Here is an 18,140-nt window from a genome sequence, read left to right as displayed (position 1 = left end):
AATGGCGAGAAAAAAGCAAATAGCAAAGGAAGACAGACAGACCATTATAACCCTTAAAAGTGTAGGTCTTTTCTTTAGAGAAAATTGCAAAGAAAGCCAAGGTGTCAGTGAGTACAGTTTCCTACATCATCAAAAGGCGCTTGGAAACTGGTGGAACCTCTGACAAGAGGAGGTCTGGCAGACCCAAATCCACATCAGAATCAGAAGAAACGTTTCTGAGAGTAAACAGCTTGCGTGATAGGCGACTCACAGGAAAACAGCTTCAAGCACAGCTTAACACAGATCAAAGTAATCTCAGTTTCAACTGTTAAAAGAAAACTTTGAGATGCAGGTTTCACAGGTCAAGTGGTAGTAAAAAAGTCATTGCTAAGATGGCAATATAAGAAAAAGATGCTTGCCTGGGCCATGAAGCACTGCCAGTGGACTACTGAAGAAGGTTGTATGGACCGATTAATCAAAATTTTAGATCCTTGTTTCATCATGCAGGGTTTTAATAAGCCCTCAAGTAGGTGAAAGGATGGTTCCTCAGTGTGTGAAACCAACTGTCAAACATGGACGAGGAAGCATGATGGTCTGGGGCTCTTTTGCTAGATCCAGAGTTGACAACTTGCATCCTGAACCAAAACTACTACCACAGCATTTTGCAGCGCAATGCAGTACCCTCCAGTTGATGCCTAGTTGGTCAGGGGTTCATTCTACAACAAGATGAACTTTAACATACCTCCAGGCTTTATCAGAACTACCTTAGAAGAAAAGAACAAGGCTTCAAATCATGGAATGGCCAGCAAAATCTCCTGACTTAAACCCCATCAAGCTGGTTTGGGAGGAACTGTCTAGAAGGGTAAAAGAAAAACAACCTACAAGTGCAATGCATTTGCGGGAACTTCTGCAACAGTGTTGGGAAGAACTTTTCAAAAAATATTTGATTTCCATTGTAGAAAAAATGCCACAAGTGTGTTCGGCTGTAATATCTGCAAAAGCTGGCTACTTTGATGAGTCAAAAATTTAGAGTACATATGTTTAAAGAAAATTATTCCATGATTTATTTTTTTATGTCCAATTGTTTATTTGTTCTATGCTTTATTTTCAGAGTACATTGAGACATTTAACAGTAAATTTCAATAAAAACTGGAAAAATGTATGTGTTCTAAAACTTTTGACCGGTAGTGTATATATATTTTCAGACTCCTAACCAAGCCCGATGTATACATATGTTTACTAACTAATGCTGGCTCCTGTTTATGTTATCTGTCTTTTCATATGCTGGAAAGGGGGGAGGTGGGGAGTGTCTGCTCTTTTTGTTTACCCAGCCCCTTTCAGTGGGTGTCCCAGGCTACCTCATCAGCAGTGCTAAACTGGGAGCTTCTAAGTAAGTTTTTAAAAGGTTTTATACTGGATTTTTAGATCAGTATCTGTGCATATTCTTCTTAATAGTAGTATCTATTACATGCAGTTATATGAAAATTGGTGTATACCATCTCTTTCAAGTTTATGCGGAGAAGTTAACCCATTGGGTTTCCCTCGCATGCAAACAAACCGACCAAGTAAAATTCTTCAGTTCATCAGTTTTTGTGTGCAAATGAAAAAATTATTTAGGACGCCACTTATAATCTAGCCCTTAATATTTTAAATGTGCACTTTATGGCTAAATCATTGTAATTTGTTAAAAAATGTATTTTAAATGTATTTTATAAAAACAACATAGACTTGTTTTTGAACCTCTCTTATGTCTTCCAGCCTGGTGGTAAAATAGAGATCTACAGTGTAAATATTGACAGTAAAGTGACATCTCGCTTTGCACACAATGTTATTACAAGCAGAGCTGTTAATCGAGCCAACAAATCACAAGAAGTATTCTTTGATGTGGATCTGCCCAAAACAGCTTTCATCACAAACTTCAGCATGTAAGTCGTTTTATCTTGTGTGTGTTTATACAGTGGAGGATAACATTATGCAAGAAGGTTGAGTTTCAAATTTTTCATATGTTGAAAATGTGATTTATCATATAGTGAGTTGAAACTATCATTTAATTATAATATGAAGAAAAACACAATCATTATAGGTGCCTTTAAGCAACGTAAGATAATTATTTAAACATATGTCTAGAGACTGATTGGTTATGTAGTGGGAGAACTGTCCTTCTTACATGACAAGACATTTTTTAACAGAAAGAAAAGAATCTCATCTTTAAAGTGAATGTGAATTTTGAATAATTAGTGCCCGGTTTTTAATAATCCTATTAAAAACAAGAGAACTTTAATTCATCAAAATTGACATTTCACTCGTTTTCTTCAAAAACGTACCTTTTAATCCTGGCAGCCGCTCCAGCGATTCCCCCGGCTGTCGGAAGCCTCTGCAGACATCAGAAATGACGAATCCGGCTTCTTTCAATCACGGCTTCCCCCCCGGGGGAATCTTGGCCTGATGCAACGCTGTGATTGGAGGAAGCCGGATTCGTCATTTTGGACCCACGAAGACGGCTTGCAACCGGATGGAGGAAGTGCTGGAGCGGTTGCCAGGATTAAAAGGTAAATTTTTGAAGAAATCGAGTGAAATGCCAATTTTGATGAATTAAAGTGCCCTTGTTTTTAATAGGATTATTAAAAACCGGGCACTAATTCATCAAAATTGACCTTCACTTTAAAATAAGTATGACCATCTGGTTATCACATATCTAATGTGAAAATTACACTACAAATGTAGTGTGACAAAAGCAGTGCTGAAACTGTGCTTCTCTCTCAGCACATAATAGTATTAAGTCATGATGTATTATCGAAGAAGAAGAGATTCTTTATGAGTCTTCTGTGGGAGTTAGCATTTTTTATAGGAAGAGGCACTGGTCTGTCCCTACCTTATTTTTATACTTGTACGCAATCATCTAGAAGTGTTATACATTTTCAGCCACCTATTCCTGTGTTTCTGCTTCTAGTTCAACCAATATAACTAAAAAAGAAGCAGTAAATGTAGTTTGAGTAATTAAAACTCTGTACCTTGTTAAAAAGGAACTAAAAAATAACCTCTAGATATTACCACTAATTTTATTATGAAAGTGTGGAAAGTGCTAAGAAGAATGGACTTAGATTATTCATTTTGGTAATATTGCATTAGAAAACCACATAATGTTTTTTATGTGTCTATGTAATACAGGACAATTGATGGCGTAACATATGAAGGAGTAATTAAGGAAAAGGAAGTTGCTAAACAACAGTATCAAAAAGCAGTATCACGCGGACAGACAGCTGGACTTGTCAAGTAAGATTAACCACTTTTATGACAATGGGTGAATATTTAAAAAAGTATAATAGTTTAGATTATTATTGCTATGTATTGTATGTATTTTCAGCATTCTCTTATATTGACCAGTTTAAAGTGGAAGATTTCTTAACATATTCATATGTTCCAAAGGTGAAACACACACTCATACTTTTGGTCCAGAAGTACATATTTTTTCCTGTTTATAGCCTGCCAATAGGACATCTGTGAAACATTTTTCATAAAGGACTGAAGAAGGCCTAAAATATTAGTCTACTATTGTGTTATAAAATGTAACCAACACAATCATTTTAATCTGTAACCCTGAAACAGCATAATAAACCCTAAATATGATACTGTTCTAATGCAAATCCACCAACACTCAAAAGATTCCCTGTGTACAAATACCATCCCCTATGCAATTTACCCACTGTAAACACCCACACACCTTACCCACCTACTGGTTAAGTCCTCTCTTCATCATAACCTTCTTTCATTGCAAGTAGTTATCGCTAAATCTAACCCTTCCTATAAAGTCCCCTTATCAATATGTCCGATTGAAGAATCTTAATTTCTTTGCCTTTTCTGACCAGTAGCCACAGATCCTCAGATGTTAATCTATTTAAAAAAAATAATTCTAATACATATTTTTGAATCAGGTTTACCAGGAATAAAGATGGTTAGGCTCACTTACAAATTATGAATAACTATGAGCTTTCACATTGAGCCAGCTCATCTACAGAACTAATTGGTTAACCTGATTAATGTAATCCTTTTTTTGGTTATTTTTAATAAAAGAGTAATACTCTATAAGAAAAAAAAACTGCTGCTGCTGTCTAGAAGAGGTAAAGGCATCTATTTATCAAGCCGTTAACTGTGCTGCATTCGACGGCACCAATACGCTCGCCTAAGATCGCCTAACATTGCTGCCGCGGACCTGAATACGTTGTCCAAAATTATCAAAAAAGCTGTCAAAAAGCCGCGTACCAAGTATGGTGCGATGAGCAGTGGACTGTTGTTAACTAACAGTCATCAATCTCGCTGCTCTTCGGCTTTTTTGCAGCTTTCTTGGTACCCTGTCACTAAACACCCACACTATACTATACTGTTTACCCCCTAAACAGCCGCTCCTGGACTCCGCTGCAACTCTAATAAATGTATTAACCCCTAAACCGCCGCTCCCGGACCCCGCCGCAACTCTAATAAATGTATTAACCCCTAAACCACTGTTCACGGACCCCGCCGCAACTCTAATACATTTATTAACCCTAAACCGCTGCTCCCGGAATCCGCTGCAACTAAATAAAGTGTTTAACCCCTAAGCCGCTGCTCCCGGAGCCCACCGCCACCTGCATTATACTTATTAACCCCTAATCTTCCGCCCCCTACACCGCCACCACCTACATTATATTTATTAACCCCTAATCTTCCGCCCCCTACACCGCCGCCACCTACATTATACTTATTAACCCCTAAGCTGTCCCCCCTACACTGCCGCCACCTACCTACATTTATTAACCCCTAATCTGCCGCCCCCAACGTCGCCGCCACTATAATAAATGTATTAACCCCTAAACCTAAGTCTAACCCTAACCTTAACACCCCCTAACTTAAATATAATTTAAATAAATCTAAATAAATATTACTATCATTAAATAAATTATTCCTATTTAAAACTAAATACTTACCTGTAAAATAAACCCTAAGATAGCTACAATATAACTAATAGCGATGGATGATGTCACTTAAAGGAACCGTCATTGTTCAAGAAGACTCCAGATGAAGAGGATGCTCCACGTCGGATGTCTTGAAGATGGACCCGCTCTGCGCCGGATGGATGAAGATAGAAGATGCCGCCTGGATGAAGACTTCTGCCTGTCTGGAGGACCACTTCTGCCTGTCTGAAGGACCACTTCTGCCGGCTTCATTGAGGACTTCGGCCCGGTTGGGTGAAGACTTCTCAAGGTAGGGTGATCTTCAAGGGGTTAGGGTTAGGTTTTTTTAAGGGGGGATTGAGTGGGTTTTAGAGTAGGGTTGGTTGTGTGGGTGGTGGGTTTTAATGTTGGGGGGGGTTGTAATTTTTTTTTACAGGTAAAAGAGGTGATTACTTTGGGGCAATGCCCCGCAAAAGGCCCTTTTAAGGGCTATTTGTAATTTAGTGTAGGGTAGGGCTTTTTTTTATTTTGGGGGTGCTTTTTTATTTTGTTAGGGGAATTAGATTATGTGTAATTAGTTTAAAAATCTTGTAATTTGTTTATAATTTTCTGTAATTTAGTGTTTGTTTTTTTTGTACTTTAGATATTTTTTTTTAATTGTATTTAATTGTATTTAGTTTAGGGAATTTATTTAATTATAGTGTAGTGTTAGGTGTAATTGTAACTTAGGTTCGGTTTCATTTTCCAGGTATATTTGTGTTTATAACTATTTAGTAACTATTCTACCTAGTTAAAATAAATACAAACTTGCCTGTAAAATAAAAATAAACCCTAAGCTAGATAAAATGTAACTATTAGTTATATTGTAGCTAGCTTAGGGTTTATTTTACAGGTAAGTATTTAGTTTTAAATAGGAATAATTTATTTAATGATAGTAATATTTATTTAGATTTATTTAAATTATATTTAAGTTAGGGGGTGTTAGGGTTAGACTTAGGTTTAGGGGTTAATAAATTTAATATAGTGGCGGCGACGTTGGGGGGGGGCAGATTAGGGGTTAATAAATGTAGGTAGGTGGCGGCGGTGTAGAGGGGGGAAAATGAGGGTTTAATAAGTATAATGTAGGTGGCGGCAGTGTAGGGGGGGCAGATTAGGGGTTAATAAGTATAATGTAGGTGGCGGCGGTGTAAGGGGGGCAGATTAGGGGTGTTTAGACTCCGGGTACATGTTAGGGTGTTAGGTGTAAACATTCCCATAGGAATCAATGGGATATCGGGCAGCAGCGAACAGAAGCTTTCGCCGCTTTCAGACTCCCATTGATTCCTATGGCATCCGCCGCCTCCAGGATTGAAAACCAGGTACGCTGGGCCTAAATAGTGCCGAGCGTACCTGGTAGTTATTTGATAACTAACAAAAGTAGTCAGATTGTGCCGAACTTGCATTCGGAACATCTGTAATGATGAAACCATCGATCTGTGTCGGACTGAGTCCGGCGGATCGTATGTTACGTCATAAATTTCTACTTTTGCCGGTCTGTAGGGTTTGATAACTAAGGGAAATCAGGCTCACCACAAATACGCTGTGGAATTCCAGCGTATTTGCGGTTGACAGCTTGATAAATAGATGCCAATGAATGAATTCACCAGATTACAATAAAAAAGTCACTAAGATTTTTAGTTATTTTTATTTTTGTTAGGCTTTAGATGTTTTAGGGTATTTACATAAATGTATATTTAGAGAGATTGTTTGTGGTGGTCGGACCATGTAGGATAATGGGGGATGCATGGCAAGAGTTAGACTTAGTTGGGTTTGCAATAGAAGAAGATATTATGCAGATTGTGGGTTTACCTGTGAGACAATCATGTAGATTGGCTGTTTTTCATGGTGGGGTGTAAATAGATGTATGTGGTGTGTGGAAATCATACAGAACAACAGAGGTTTAAAGGAGGATAAAGGAGGGTTATTGGGTAACACATTTACAATGAAAGACTCAGGTCAGTGTCACTGTTCATGTTAATTGCACTGAATTGTGCTGTTGGCTAACTGCAAAGTGCGGTTCCCCGATTAACCGTTTTACTGCTACGTTGCACACAATATGACCTTAGAAGGATCACTGGGTGGAACACATTGGTGCAGCATTGGTTAGGTTTAACTCAGTTGGGGGAGGTCACAGGTTCATGTTATTGTGATTAAGTTATTTAATCCAATGCATAAGAGCATTTCCTACACATTGGTTTTGAATACATAAAAACATTTTGTTGTGTTAGAGAGAAGCATTAGTACAATTACTTTTAGTTGTCTCTATAAAGAAATAGGTCTATAAGATCATTGATTGCTGCAGAACATAATAACATCAATCATAGCATAATTTGTATGATGGGTAACCATTTTCTGCCAATAAAGGTTTTTGTCACTATTTGCATAGCACATAGTATATAGATGAGAATAAAATATTTATGCTGTGTACTTTCTTTTTTTATTGAATACTTCAAATATCTGAACATGTGCAATAGTGTTGCTTCTTTTTCAGCTGAACAGCTTATCACAAGATTTACTCGTATAAATACAAATAGATCTTAATGTAGAATTTTAGGAATTTGGTTTTGCTTCACTTATAAGTGGATTTGAAAATGTCAGCCAATAGAATGCAAGGTACCCAATTTTTAAATGGGTACCTTGCATTCAAGCTTCAGTGTACGGTGGTGATCGTATGGAGAGGATCCTCCACGCTGGATGTCCGCACCGCCGGCGACGATGCTCCGCGCCTCCACAGCTCTGCGCCACCGGGATGAAGATAGGAGATGCCCCCGCGATGGATGAAGATGTCGCCTCCTGGATGAAGACTTCTTTCCACCTGGATGAAGATGGGTTAGTGTTAGGTTTTGTTTTTTTGGGGTATTTTTTTTTTAGATTAGGGCTTTGGGCACAAAAGAGCTGAATGCCATTTTAAGGGCAATGCACATACAAATGCCCCTTTAGGGGCAATGAGTAGCTTAGGTTTTTTTTTAGACTAAGGTTTTTTATTTTGGGGGATTTTACTTTAAGGGGGACCCTACAAAAGGCCTTTTAAAGGGCTATTGGTAGTTTATTGTTAGATTAGGGGGTGTTTTAATTTTGGGGGGCATTTTTGTTTTTATAGGGGTATTAGATTAGGTTTAATTGTTATTATTTTGGATAATTTCATTTATTATATTTTGTAATCTTAGAGTTTTTTATTTTTCATAATTTTAGAATTTTTTTTTGTAATGTCATTTTTTAAATTTTTTTCGTAGTGTTAGGATTTTTTAAATTTGTAATTTATGTTTTTTTATTTTTCATTATTTTTATTGTTCTAAAATAGTAATGTTAGGTTACTTTATAGTTTAAACTTATTTTTTTGTTTTATTTCACAGGTAAGTTTTTATTTATTTAAAGATTGGGGGGGTGTTCGCTTTAGGGGTTAATAGTTTAATTTAGTTTGTTGCGATGTGGGGTGCCGGCAGTTTAGGGGTTAATAGGTTTAGTTTAGTAGTTGCGATGTGGGGGGGTGGTGGTTTAGGGGTTAATAGCTTTATATAGTGTTAGTTATGTGGGTGGGCGGCAGATTAGGGGTTAATAGGTTTTATATAGTATTTGCGATGCAGGAGAGTGGCGGTTTAGGGGTTAATAGGTAGTTTATGGGGGTTAGTGTACTTTGTAACATTTTAGTTAAGAGTTTTGTGAAACATTTTTGTTTCGCAAAATCCATAACTACTGGTCTCAGATTGTGGTATGGATCATGGCGGTATAATCTATAGGGCAAAGCATTTTAGCCAGACCGCACAACCTGTAATACGGCACTATGGAAATCCTGCACTCAAACGTCATTTTTTGAGTGCAGAATCAATTGTTGCGTTACAGGTTAAAATGCTTGATGTTTAGCTATACCGCCGCGACTTGTAATACGGGAGACCTGCCATTCCACGCGCAATGGCCAATTTTTTAGTGGTAAAGCCGTACCGCACCATACCACAAATCTTTAGCCAAAAATGCTGTAAATAATCTTTTTTTTAAAGTTTCATCTAAAATAATACTTCTATTAAACTATTTGTTTCATTAAGGAATAAAAGGATCATATCTTACTGTGTTTTAACTGATCAGGAAAAAGCTAATGTCAAGCTGTATTCCAATATGTTTTTTTTTGTTTTTTGTTTTTCAGGACACAGAAACTTAATTGTGCATTTAAAAAAGTTGCAATCTTCAATATTTAGTTTGCACATTTATTTGAAAATTACAACTGAAAATTGTGTGTTTCTGAGAAATGGGCAGCATAGAGTTCACAAAAAAACCTATCTTTATTTAGCCTCAATAAAGATCATAAGAACATGTTTTGCTATACCTCTACTGCATAATCTCCCACAGCTAAAACCCCTAATCTCTATTAACCATTAAAAGGCACAACCTCAATGCAAAGAAAACTTCTACTATTAACCACTAATTGTACCTCACACCACTTGCTGAGCACCCTACCACAAAATCCCCTAACCTACAATGTATCCTAACCTATGCCCCCCCATACCCACTCCTAGCCTAAGACAACTTAAAGGGACAGCTAGCCTAAGACAACTTAAAGGGACAGTCAACACCAGAATTTGTGTTGTTTAAAAAGATAGATAATCCCTTTATTATCCATTCCCCAGTTTTGCATAACCAACACAGTTATAATAATACATGTTTTACCTCTGTAATTACCTTGTATCTAAGCCTCTGCAAACTGCCCCCTTATTTCAGTTCTTTTGACAGACTTGCATTTTAGCTAATCAGTGCTCACTCCTAGGTAACGTCACGTGCATGAGCTCACTGTTATCTATATGAAACACATGAAATAATGCCATCTTGTGGTGAAAAACTGTCAGCTTAGAGGCGGCCTTTAAGGTCTTCTAGGTTTAGCTTTTAACTAAGAATACCAAGAGAACAAAGCAAAATTGGTGATAAAAGTGAATTGTTGTTTAACCTCTTAAGGACATATGACGGAATTTTTCCGTCATAAAACAATTGAGCAAACTGAAAGCTGTGTCCTTAAAGGGTTAAAATGACATGCCCTATTTTATCATGAAAGTTTCTTTTGGACTTGACTGTACCTTTAAAAACACATATGATAAAAAAATTACTTTCTGGCAGGAAAAATTAATTAAAAAAAATACTGAAAAACAACTACTGTAATAGCTATTTAGTAATATTATTTCAGTGGATATTCTGTTTACAAGAGAAGAGGAGATAAACAAGGATGCGTTGCTATATTAGAGCCAGTGGTAAACTGGCATGACAAAGTGCTGGTTGTAACTTGAATCTCTTAGACAATAGAGAGCATTCAATAGCGGTATCAAGTCTGCACCACCAGTTAAGATTCAACAGAAATAAATCAGTAGACCTATCAGTAAAATACTGTAGAAGACATCTGGATAGATCTTGCCTTGTGATTCACAAAACTGAAGACAACAAGTTGAGAGAATGATAAAAATGTAAATTTTATGTTCAGTTAAAATAGAGAGATACACAACCTTCTTGCTATTAAAAAAAAATTACAGAATAGAAGATCCAATTATATACTGTAGTCCTTTTACAGAGGCTTTCTATCTGCCTAATATTTTACATATTGTAGGAAAAAAGAACAAAGGAGGAGCAATAGCGATTAAAACTTAAAAATTTTATTCCATATTTTATAAAATCATATAGCAGCAAATGAAATAACCAAGATCCTCAATAACACAGCTTACGCGTTTCAGCAGTGCGCCGTACTCATAGCTGGCTAATATTTTACATAGACTACAATCTTTATACTAAAATTTAACTTCAATACCGTTGTTCTAATTAGATTTTCTAAAAACATTAAGGATTACACTTACTAACTGTTTTTATACTATGTGCTATTAGGACAGTTAAATGGTTCTTAAAATATTTATGTAATTCTGATGTATTGCCTAGTGGTGGTGGGATTCATGCACCATATTCTGTTTATAGGGCCTCTGGTAGGAAAACAGAGAAATTTACGGTGTCAGTCAATGTGGCATCAGAGAGCAAAGTGACATTTGAATTGGTCTATGAAGAACTGTTGAAGCGCAACCTAGGAAAATATGAAATGTTTATTAAGGTGAAGCCAAAGACACTTGTCAATAAATTCAAGGTAACTGATTTATTTTTCTTAAACACTATATTGTACTATGTTTGTGTTTAATGTAAAGTAATATTTTCAAGTCATATTATCTTGTGCTTGCTCCATTACAATTTTTTCCTAGAATACAGAGAGTGTAAAACTAATAGGACTATTGAGCACTAACACTGCTCAAGTTAAATCAATAGTGCTATTATTCTTCTGCTGATATTGGCCAGATTACAAGTGGAGCTCTATTTAACACTCCCGCTCGAGCGTTTACTGCGCTAGAAGTAAGTTGTTTTCTGGGGGGAAATACAACAGCAATATTTTAAATTGCTGTTGTATTCCCCCCAGAAAACAACTTTATCAAGCAGTGATTCAACCTACTCCCAGCTGATGAGTGGCAATAACCACGAAACAGCTGTCCTGGGATTGGTCTGAATCACTGTACTTCCCCTAGCTAAGCTTAGAAGCTGTGTAATGTGGCGATGCTATGGCATAAAGGGAAGTCTGCCTTAAAAAGCAGGCTAGAAGTAAAAAAGTAAGTCATTGTGAACCTCAGTGGCATATCTCACCCAGAATCCTTTGCTGCATTGGATACAGTGTAAACTGAGAGTTTCTGTGTGAAAAGCAAGTCTTCTGACTTGCCTAGATTTGTAAATGGTTTAAACAATGAGTTATTTTCTTTACATTTTGGATTTAGTGGAGGATTTTAAACTTACTTTTCGCCTCCCCATATTTTAAATTGCTGTTTTTTTTTTATATATATATATATATATATATATATATATATATATATATATATATACATGATTATATATAAATATACATGATATATACAGATAAATATAGGAATATCTATTTATAAATACATAGAACATATTCCTATGTGCAGAACATTGGAATGTGAAATATTTACAGGAAATACACAGTATAACACTTTTTTTTTAAAATATGAATATTGCATACATTTGCTTTAATTTGTTTTCCTCTACTTAACTGCAAAGGGCTCCAATGCACTATATATATGTGTACATATGTATTTATGTGCTTATATATGTATATATATATATATATATATATATATATATATGTACATTGCTTTATAGAGCTGAAGTTCAACCTCCGAGGATTTTGAAACAGTGCTGTGATCTTCGTGAGATTGCGAGAAAAGTGACTGGCACCATTTTGTTATGCACAATTCACTCTGTTTACAGCATTACAGTGCAATCTGTGTCTTAGTGTTATAGTCTTGCAAATTTTACTACAGTAATTGTCATTATTTTACAGGTACAGTATTTATTAAATACTAATTGAACACTGTGCTGTGCTAGTGTTAAACTAAACATAGCACTATTGCACCCCTAATATATGTTAGTTCAAACATGTTTTCAAGTTTTTAAACACACTGGCAAGTGAAAAGAAAGCTGAAACCGCATTGTTTCACTTTAAGGCGGTTTTCACTTTACAGCGGGTATCCGGTCCCTAACCCGCTGTATGAGTGGGGTATACCTTTAAATACATTTGTACACACACACATATATATACACAGTATATATATATATATATATATATATATACATATATATATATATATATATATATATATATATACACATATAATATATATATATACATATAGCTTTAGACATGTATATGTTCTTACTATTCTTTACTATTTTTTTATTTATTTTTAATAAACCCATTGACATAAACCATATCCCTTTAAAACCCTTTTTAAACATTTATTGCAATATATTTTATTATATATATATATATATATATATATATATATCCTATACTATAAAAGGCCAAGTGTGTTTGTCCGAAGCTGTGATGCGCAGTAGAGACAGCACGAGGACAAACACACCTGGCCTTAAATCCCTACCTGATCTGCCGACTGCCGCGAGCAGAAGTAGGCATGGCCGAGGGTGCATGGGGGATGTGGGCAACTGTGAAGGGGGCGTGGCCTAGTGTAAAGGTCAGTGAAGGGGTGGAGCCTAGCGTGAATGTCCGTGAAGGGGGCAGAGCCTAGGTTGAAGGTGCGTGAAGGGGGCGGGGCCATGAAAGGCCGTGGAGAGAGCACAAACAGCTCAAAAGAGGGGAGAGAGGGGAGAGAGAGGAGAGAGAGATCAAGAGGGGAGAGAGAGATCAAGAGGGGAGAGAGAGATCAAGAGGGGAGAAAGAGAGAGGGGGAGAGAGAGATCAAGAGGGGAGAAAGAGAGAGGGGGAGAGAGAGAGAGGGGGAGAGAAAGAGGGGAGAGAGAGAGGGGAGAGAGAAAGAGAGAGGGGGGAGATAGAGAGAGAGGGGAGAGAGAGAGAGAAGAGAGAGGGGAGAGAGAGAGAGGGGAGAGAGAGAGAGGGGAGATGTGGAGAGAGAGAGAGAAGGGAGAGAAAGAGGGGAGAGAGAAAGAGAGAGGGGGAGAAAGAGAGAGAGGGGAGAGAGAGAGGGGAGAGAGAGAGGGGGGGGGAGAGGGGGGAGAGAGAGGGGAGAGAGAGAGAGACAGAGGGGGGAGATAGATAGAGAGAGAGAGAGAGAGAGAGGAGAGAGAGAGAGAGGGGGGGGGGAGAGAGAGAGGGGAGAGAGAAAGGGGGAGATGTGGATGGAGAGAGAGAGAGGGGAAGAGAAAGAGAAGGAGAGAGAGAGGGGAGAGGGGGGAGATAGAGAGAGAGGGGAGAGAGAGAGATGGGAGAGAGAGAGAGAGGAGAGAGAGAGGAGAGAGATAGAGGGGAAGAGAGAGAGGAGAGAGAGAGAGGGGAGAGAGAGAGATAGGTTGAGAGAGGAGAGAGAGAGAGAGAGATAGGTTGAGAGAGGGAGAGAGAGACATGAGAGAGAGAGAGGAGAGAGAGAGGGGGGAGATAGAAAGAGGGGAGAGAGAGAGAGGGGAGAGAGAGAGAGGGGAGAGAGGTTGAGAGAGGGGAGAGAGAGAGAGGGTGAGAGAGAGAGGGGAGAGAGAGAGAGAGAGAGAGAGGGGAGAGAGAGAGAGAGGGGAGAGAGGGGAGAGAGAGAGAGGGGGGAGAGAGAGAGGGGAGAGAGAGAGAGAGGGGAGAGAGAGGGGAGATAGAGAGAGATAGAGGGGAGAGAGAGGGGAGAGAGAGAGAGGGGAGAGAGAGGGGAGAGAGAGGGGAGAGAGGGAAGAGAGAGAGAGGGGAGAGAGAGAGGGGAGAGAGAGAGAGAGGGGAGAGAGAGGGGGGGAGAGAGAGAGAGAGAGAGAGAGAGGGGAGAGAGAAAGAGAGAAAGAGAGAGGGGAGTGAGAGAGAGGGGAGCGAGAGAGAGGGAAGAGAGAGAGAGGGGAGAGAGAGGGGAGAGAGAGAGAGAGAGGGAGAGAGAGAGAGAGAGAGAGAGAGGGAGAGAGAGGGGAGAGAGAAAGAGAGAGGGGAGCGAGAGAGAGAGAGAGAGAGGGGAGAGAGAGAGGGGAGCGAGAGAGAGGGGAGCAAGAAAGAGGGGAGCGAGAGAGAGGGGAGCGAGAGAGAGGGGAGAGAGAGAGGGGAGAGAGAGAGGGAAGAGATAGAGGGGAGATAGAGAGAGAGAGAGAGAGAGAGAGAGAGAGAGGGGGAGAGAGAGGGGTGGGAGAGAGAGAGGGGAGATGGAGAGAGAGGGGAGAGAGAGAGAAAGAGAGAGGGGAGATGGAGAGAGAGGGGAGATGGAAAGAGAGAGAGGGGAGAGAGAGAAAGAGAGAGGGGAGATAGAAAGAGAGGGGAGATAGGGAGAGAGAGAGAGCGCAAAAGAGGGGGGGAGAGAGAGAGTGCAAAAGAGAGGGGGGGAAAGAGAGAGAGCAAAAGAGGGGGAGAGAGAGCGCAAAAGAGAGGGGAGAGAGAGAAAGCAAAAGAGAGTGGGTGGGAGAGAACACAAGGCGTGGGACCACTGTACTGCGTATAAACGGGCTTTAGGACTAGTATATATATATAGTATTAGGCTACCATTAGTTTAGTTGTTTTAGCAATGGTATAATGACTATATATAATTATTTCTCTGTCTCTTTATTAGAATACAACCAGAAAATACAGGATATTAGTATGCAGTTTTAAAAAAAAGTATTTAGTGTGACCTCCCCTTACACTTGAGCAAAAGCAGGAACCTGGCTCTCGTAAACCTAAATTGAATGGATCCCTTATTAATGTAATTGCTAACACCTGTATTTGTCCTACTATTTAATGTTAAAATGACTGCTGTGAAAAGGGTCTATTACACAAGACATGCTTAAGCATTACATACACATGTGGTATGAGTTTAATTCATTGGAAGCTTGGAAGACCAATTTTCAATCACATCATTCCATTAAAATAGTCAAAGTTCACAGAATGTGACAGACATAAAATCATACTCATAGGGAAATCAGCAAACAAACTGGATACTCAAGATGTGGTATCAAGCTGGTACAAAGAAATCTGAAGAATCAGGAGAGATCAAGGATAAAAAAAGGAATGGAATGAAGAAAACTTTCAAAATCTGATGAGAAGTTTCTCAGAGTTCCTTCTGGCTCAGCATCTGGCAGCTTCATCGGGATGCCAAGTTTACCCTTCTACAGTCTGAAGAAGCTTAATCAGGAATGGTCTTTGTGGAAGGGTAGCAGTCAATAAATCAATTTTTCAGAAGGGGAACATGGTGAAAAGGCTAAGATTTGCTAAAGATCACAAAGACTGGAATGAAGATCAGTGTAAAAAGTATTATGGAGTGAAGAATCCACATTTGAAATGTTTGGGTCCAATAGTCAAAAATATGTGAGAAGAAACGTTGAAAAGAGATGGAAGAATGAGTGCTTGCGGCTTTCAGGGAAACATGGTGGAGGGACTGTCCTGGCTTAGGGCTGCATTTCTGCCAGTGGTGTTGGTGATATTGTCCAAATTGATGGGATCATGAATGCTGAAATTTACAGACAGGTTTTAATTCATCATGCCATTCCTTCTGGAAAGCACCTGATTGGGAATTGTTTTATTTTTCAGCATGATAATGATCCCAAGCACACTGCTAATGCACTGTAATCATATTTGGAGAGAAAAACAGCTGATAAAACACTGACAGTCATGGAGTCCAGACCTAAATATTATAGAGGCAGTATTGGATCACCAGGACAGAGAAAGGAATAAAAGAAAACAAAAATCTAAAGGAGAAATTTGGGAAGTGTTGAAAGAAGACTCGTATAATTTACCAGAAGATTACTTCAGGACAGTCTCCCCAAAAGAGTTCAAGATGTGCTTAGTGCCAAGTGAGGTCACACTAAATACTGACTGTTGCCTGAAGAAGCCATTTTGTTATGCCAATTGTGTTTTTTTTTTATATTTGTTGTACATATTTCCTGTATTTTCTGTTTGTATCTTAATAAAGAGACTGAAAAATAAATATGGATGGTCATTAAAACTTTGCTACAACAACAAATGTAATGGTGGCCTAAGAGTACTGTATATATATATATCCTATAATATAAAAGGCCAAGTGTGTTTGTCCAAAGCTGTCATGCGCAGTAGAGACTGCGTAAGGACAAACATACCTGGCCTTCAACAGGATGACCTAGCATCTGCCGAGTGCCGACCGGGTGTGAGGGGGGCATCGTATGGGTGGGGCCAGGAGTGACGCAGGCAGGGCTGGATGGGGCTGGGCATGATACGGGCAGGGCTGGACGGGGCCGGATGCGACATGGGCGGGGCAGGGTGTGGCGTGGGTGGGGCCGAGCGGGCGGCGTGAGAGAGCTCAAAAGAGGGGGGTATAGAAGGAGAGCAAAAGACAAAGAGGCGGGATAGAGAGAGCAAAAGAGGGGGGATAGAGAGAGCAAAAGAGAGGGGGGAGGGAGAGCAAAAGAAAGGGGAGAGAGAGAGCAAAAGAAGGATGATAGAGAGAGCAAAAGAGAGGGAGAGAGAAAGCAAAAGAGAGGGGGGAGAAAGGGAAGAGAGAGAGCAAAAGAGAGGGGGGAGAGTGCAAATAAGAGCAACAGTGAGGAGGAGACAGAGAGCGCTAAAGAGAGGGGGGAGAGAGAGAGCAAAAGAGAGGGGAGAGAGAGAGCAAAAGAGAGGGGAGAGAGAGCAAAAGAGGGGGAGAGAGAGAGCAAAAGAGGGGGGATAGAGACAGCAAAAGAGAGGGGGGAGGGAGAGCAAAAGAGGGGAGATAGAGAGAGCAAAAGAGAGGGGGGAGAAAGGGGTGAGAAAGAGCAAAAGAGAGGGGAGAGAGAGCAAAAAAGAGGGGGAGAGCGCAAAAGAGGGGAGAGAGAGACAGAGAGAGCGCAAAAGAGAGGGGGGAAGAGAGGGGGAGAGAGAGAAAGAGAGGGGAGAGAGAGAGCAAAAGAGAGGGGAGAGAGAGAGAGCAAAAGAGGGGGGATAGAGACAGCAAAAGAGAGGGAGGAGGGAGAGCAAAAGAGGGGAGAGAGAGAAAGCAAAAGAGAGGGGGAGAGAGAGCAAAAGAGACGGGGGAAAGAGTGAGAGCAAAAGAGAGGGGAGAGAGAGAGAAGAGATTAGGAGAGAGAGCATAAGAGAGGGAGAGAGAAAGAGCAAAAGAGAGGGGGAGACAGCAAAAGAGAGGGGGGAGAGAGCACAAGAGGGGGATAGAGAGAGCAAAAGAGGGGGATAGAGAGAACAAAAGAGAGGGAGAGAGACAGCAAAAGAGAGGGAGAGAGACAGCAAAGGAGAGGGGGAGAGAGAGCAATAGACAGGGGGAGAGAGACAGCAAAAGAGAGGGGGAGAGCGCAAAAGAGAGGTGGGAGAGTACAGAAGAGAGAGCAAAAAGATAGGGAAGAAAAGAGAGGGGGAGAGAGAGAGCAAAAGAGAGGGGGGAGAGTGAGAGAACAAAAGAGAGGGGCAAGAGAGAGAGCACAAGAGGGGGGATAGAGAGAGCCAAAGATGGGGGAGATAGAGAGCAAAAGAGAGGGGGGAGAGACAGCAAAAGAGAGGGGAGAGAGAGCAAAAGAGAGGGGGGAGCGCTAAAGAGAGGGGGGAGAATGTAAAAGAGAGGGGAAGAGAGAGCACAAAAGAGAGGGAGGAGAGAGAGAGAACAAAAGAGAGGGGAGAGAGAGCAAAAGAGAGGGGAGAGAGAGCAAAAGAGAGGGCGAGAGACAGCAAAAGATAGGGGGGGAAAGGAGAGTGAGAGAGCAAAAGAGAGGGGAGAGAGAGCAAAAGAGAGGGGGAGAGCACAC

General features: G+C 39.9%; 1 protein-coding gene across 1 annotated transcript in view; it reads left to right on the top strand.

Moving 5' to 3' along the window:
- The window catches only part of LOC128660593 (inter-alpha-trypsin inhibitor heavy chain H3), a 342,570-nt gene that overhangs the window by 31,627 nt on the left and 292,803 nt on the right, over window positions 1-18,140 (top strand). The window contains exons 3-5 of the mRNA XM_053714519.1: window positions 1,738-1,904; window positions 3,148-3,252; window positions 10,887-11,049. Coding sequence (XP_053570494.1) covers window positions 1,738-1,904; window positions 3,148-3,252; window positions 10,887-11,049 — 435 coding nt within the window. The remainder of the gene's footprint in view (window positions 1-1,737; window positions 1,905-3,147; window positions 3,253-10,886; window positions 11,050-18,140) is intronic.

This window comes from Bombina bombina, chromosome 5 (genome assembly GCF_027579735.1).
Source record: "Bombina bombina isolate aBomBom1 chromosome 5, aBomBom1.pri, whole genome shotgun sequence".
Taxonomy (NCBI): Eukaryota; Metazoa; Chordata; class Amphibia; order Anura; family Bombinatoridae; genus Bombina; species Bombina bombina.
This window is presented reverse-complemented; position numbering and strand designations above follow the sequence as displayed.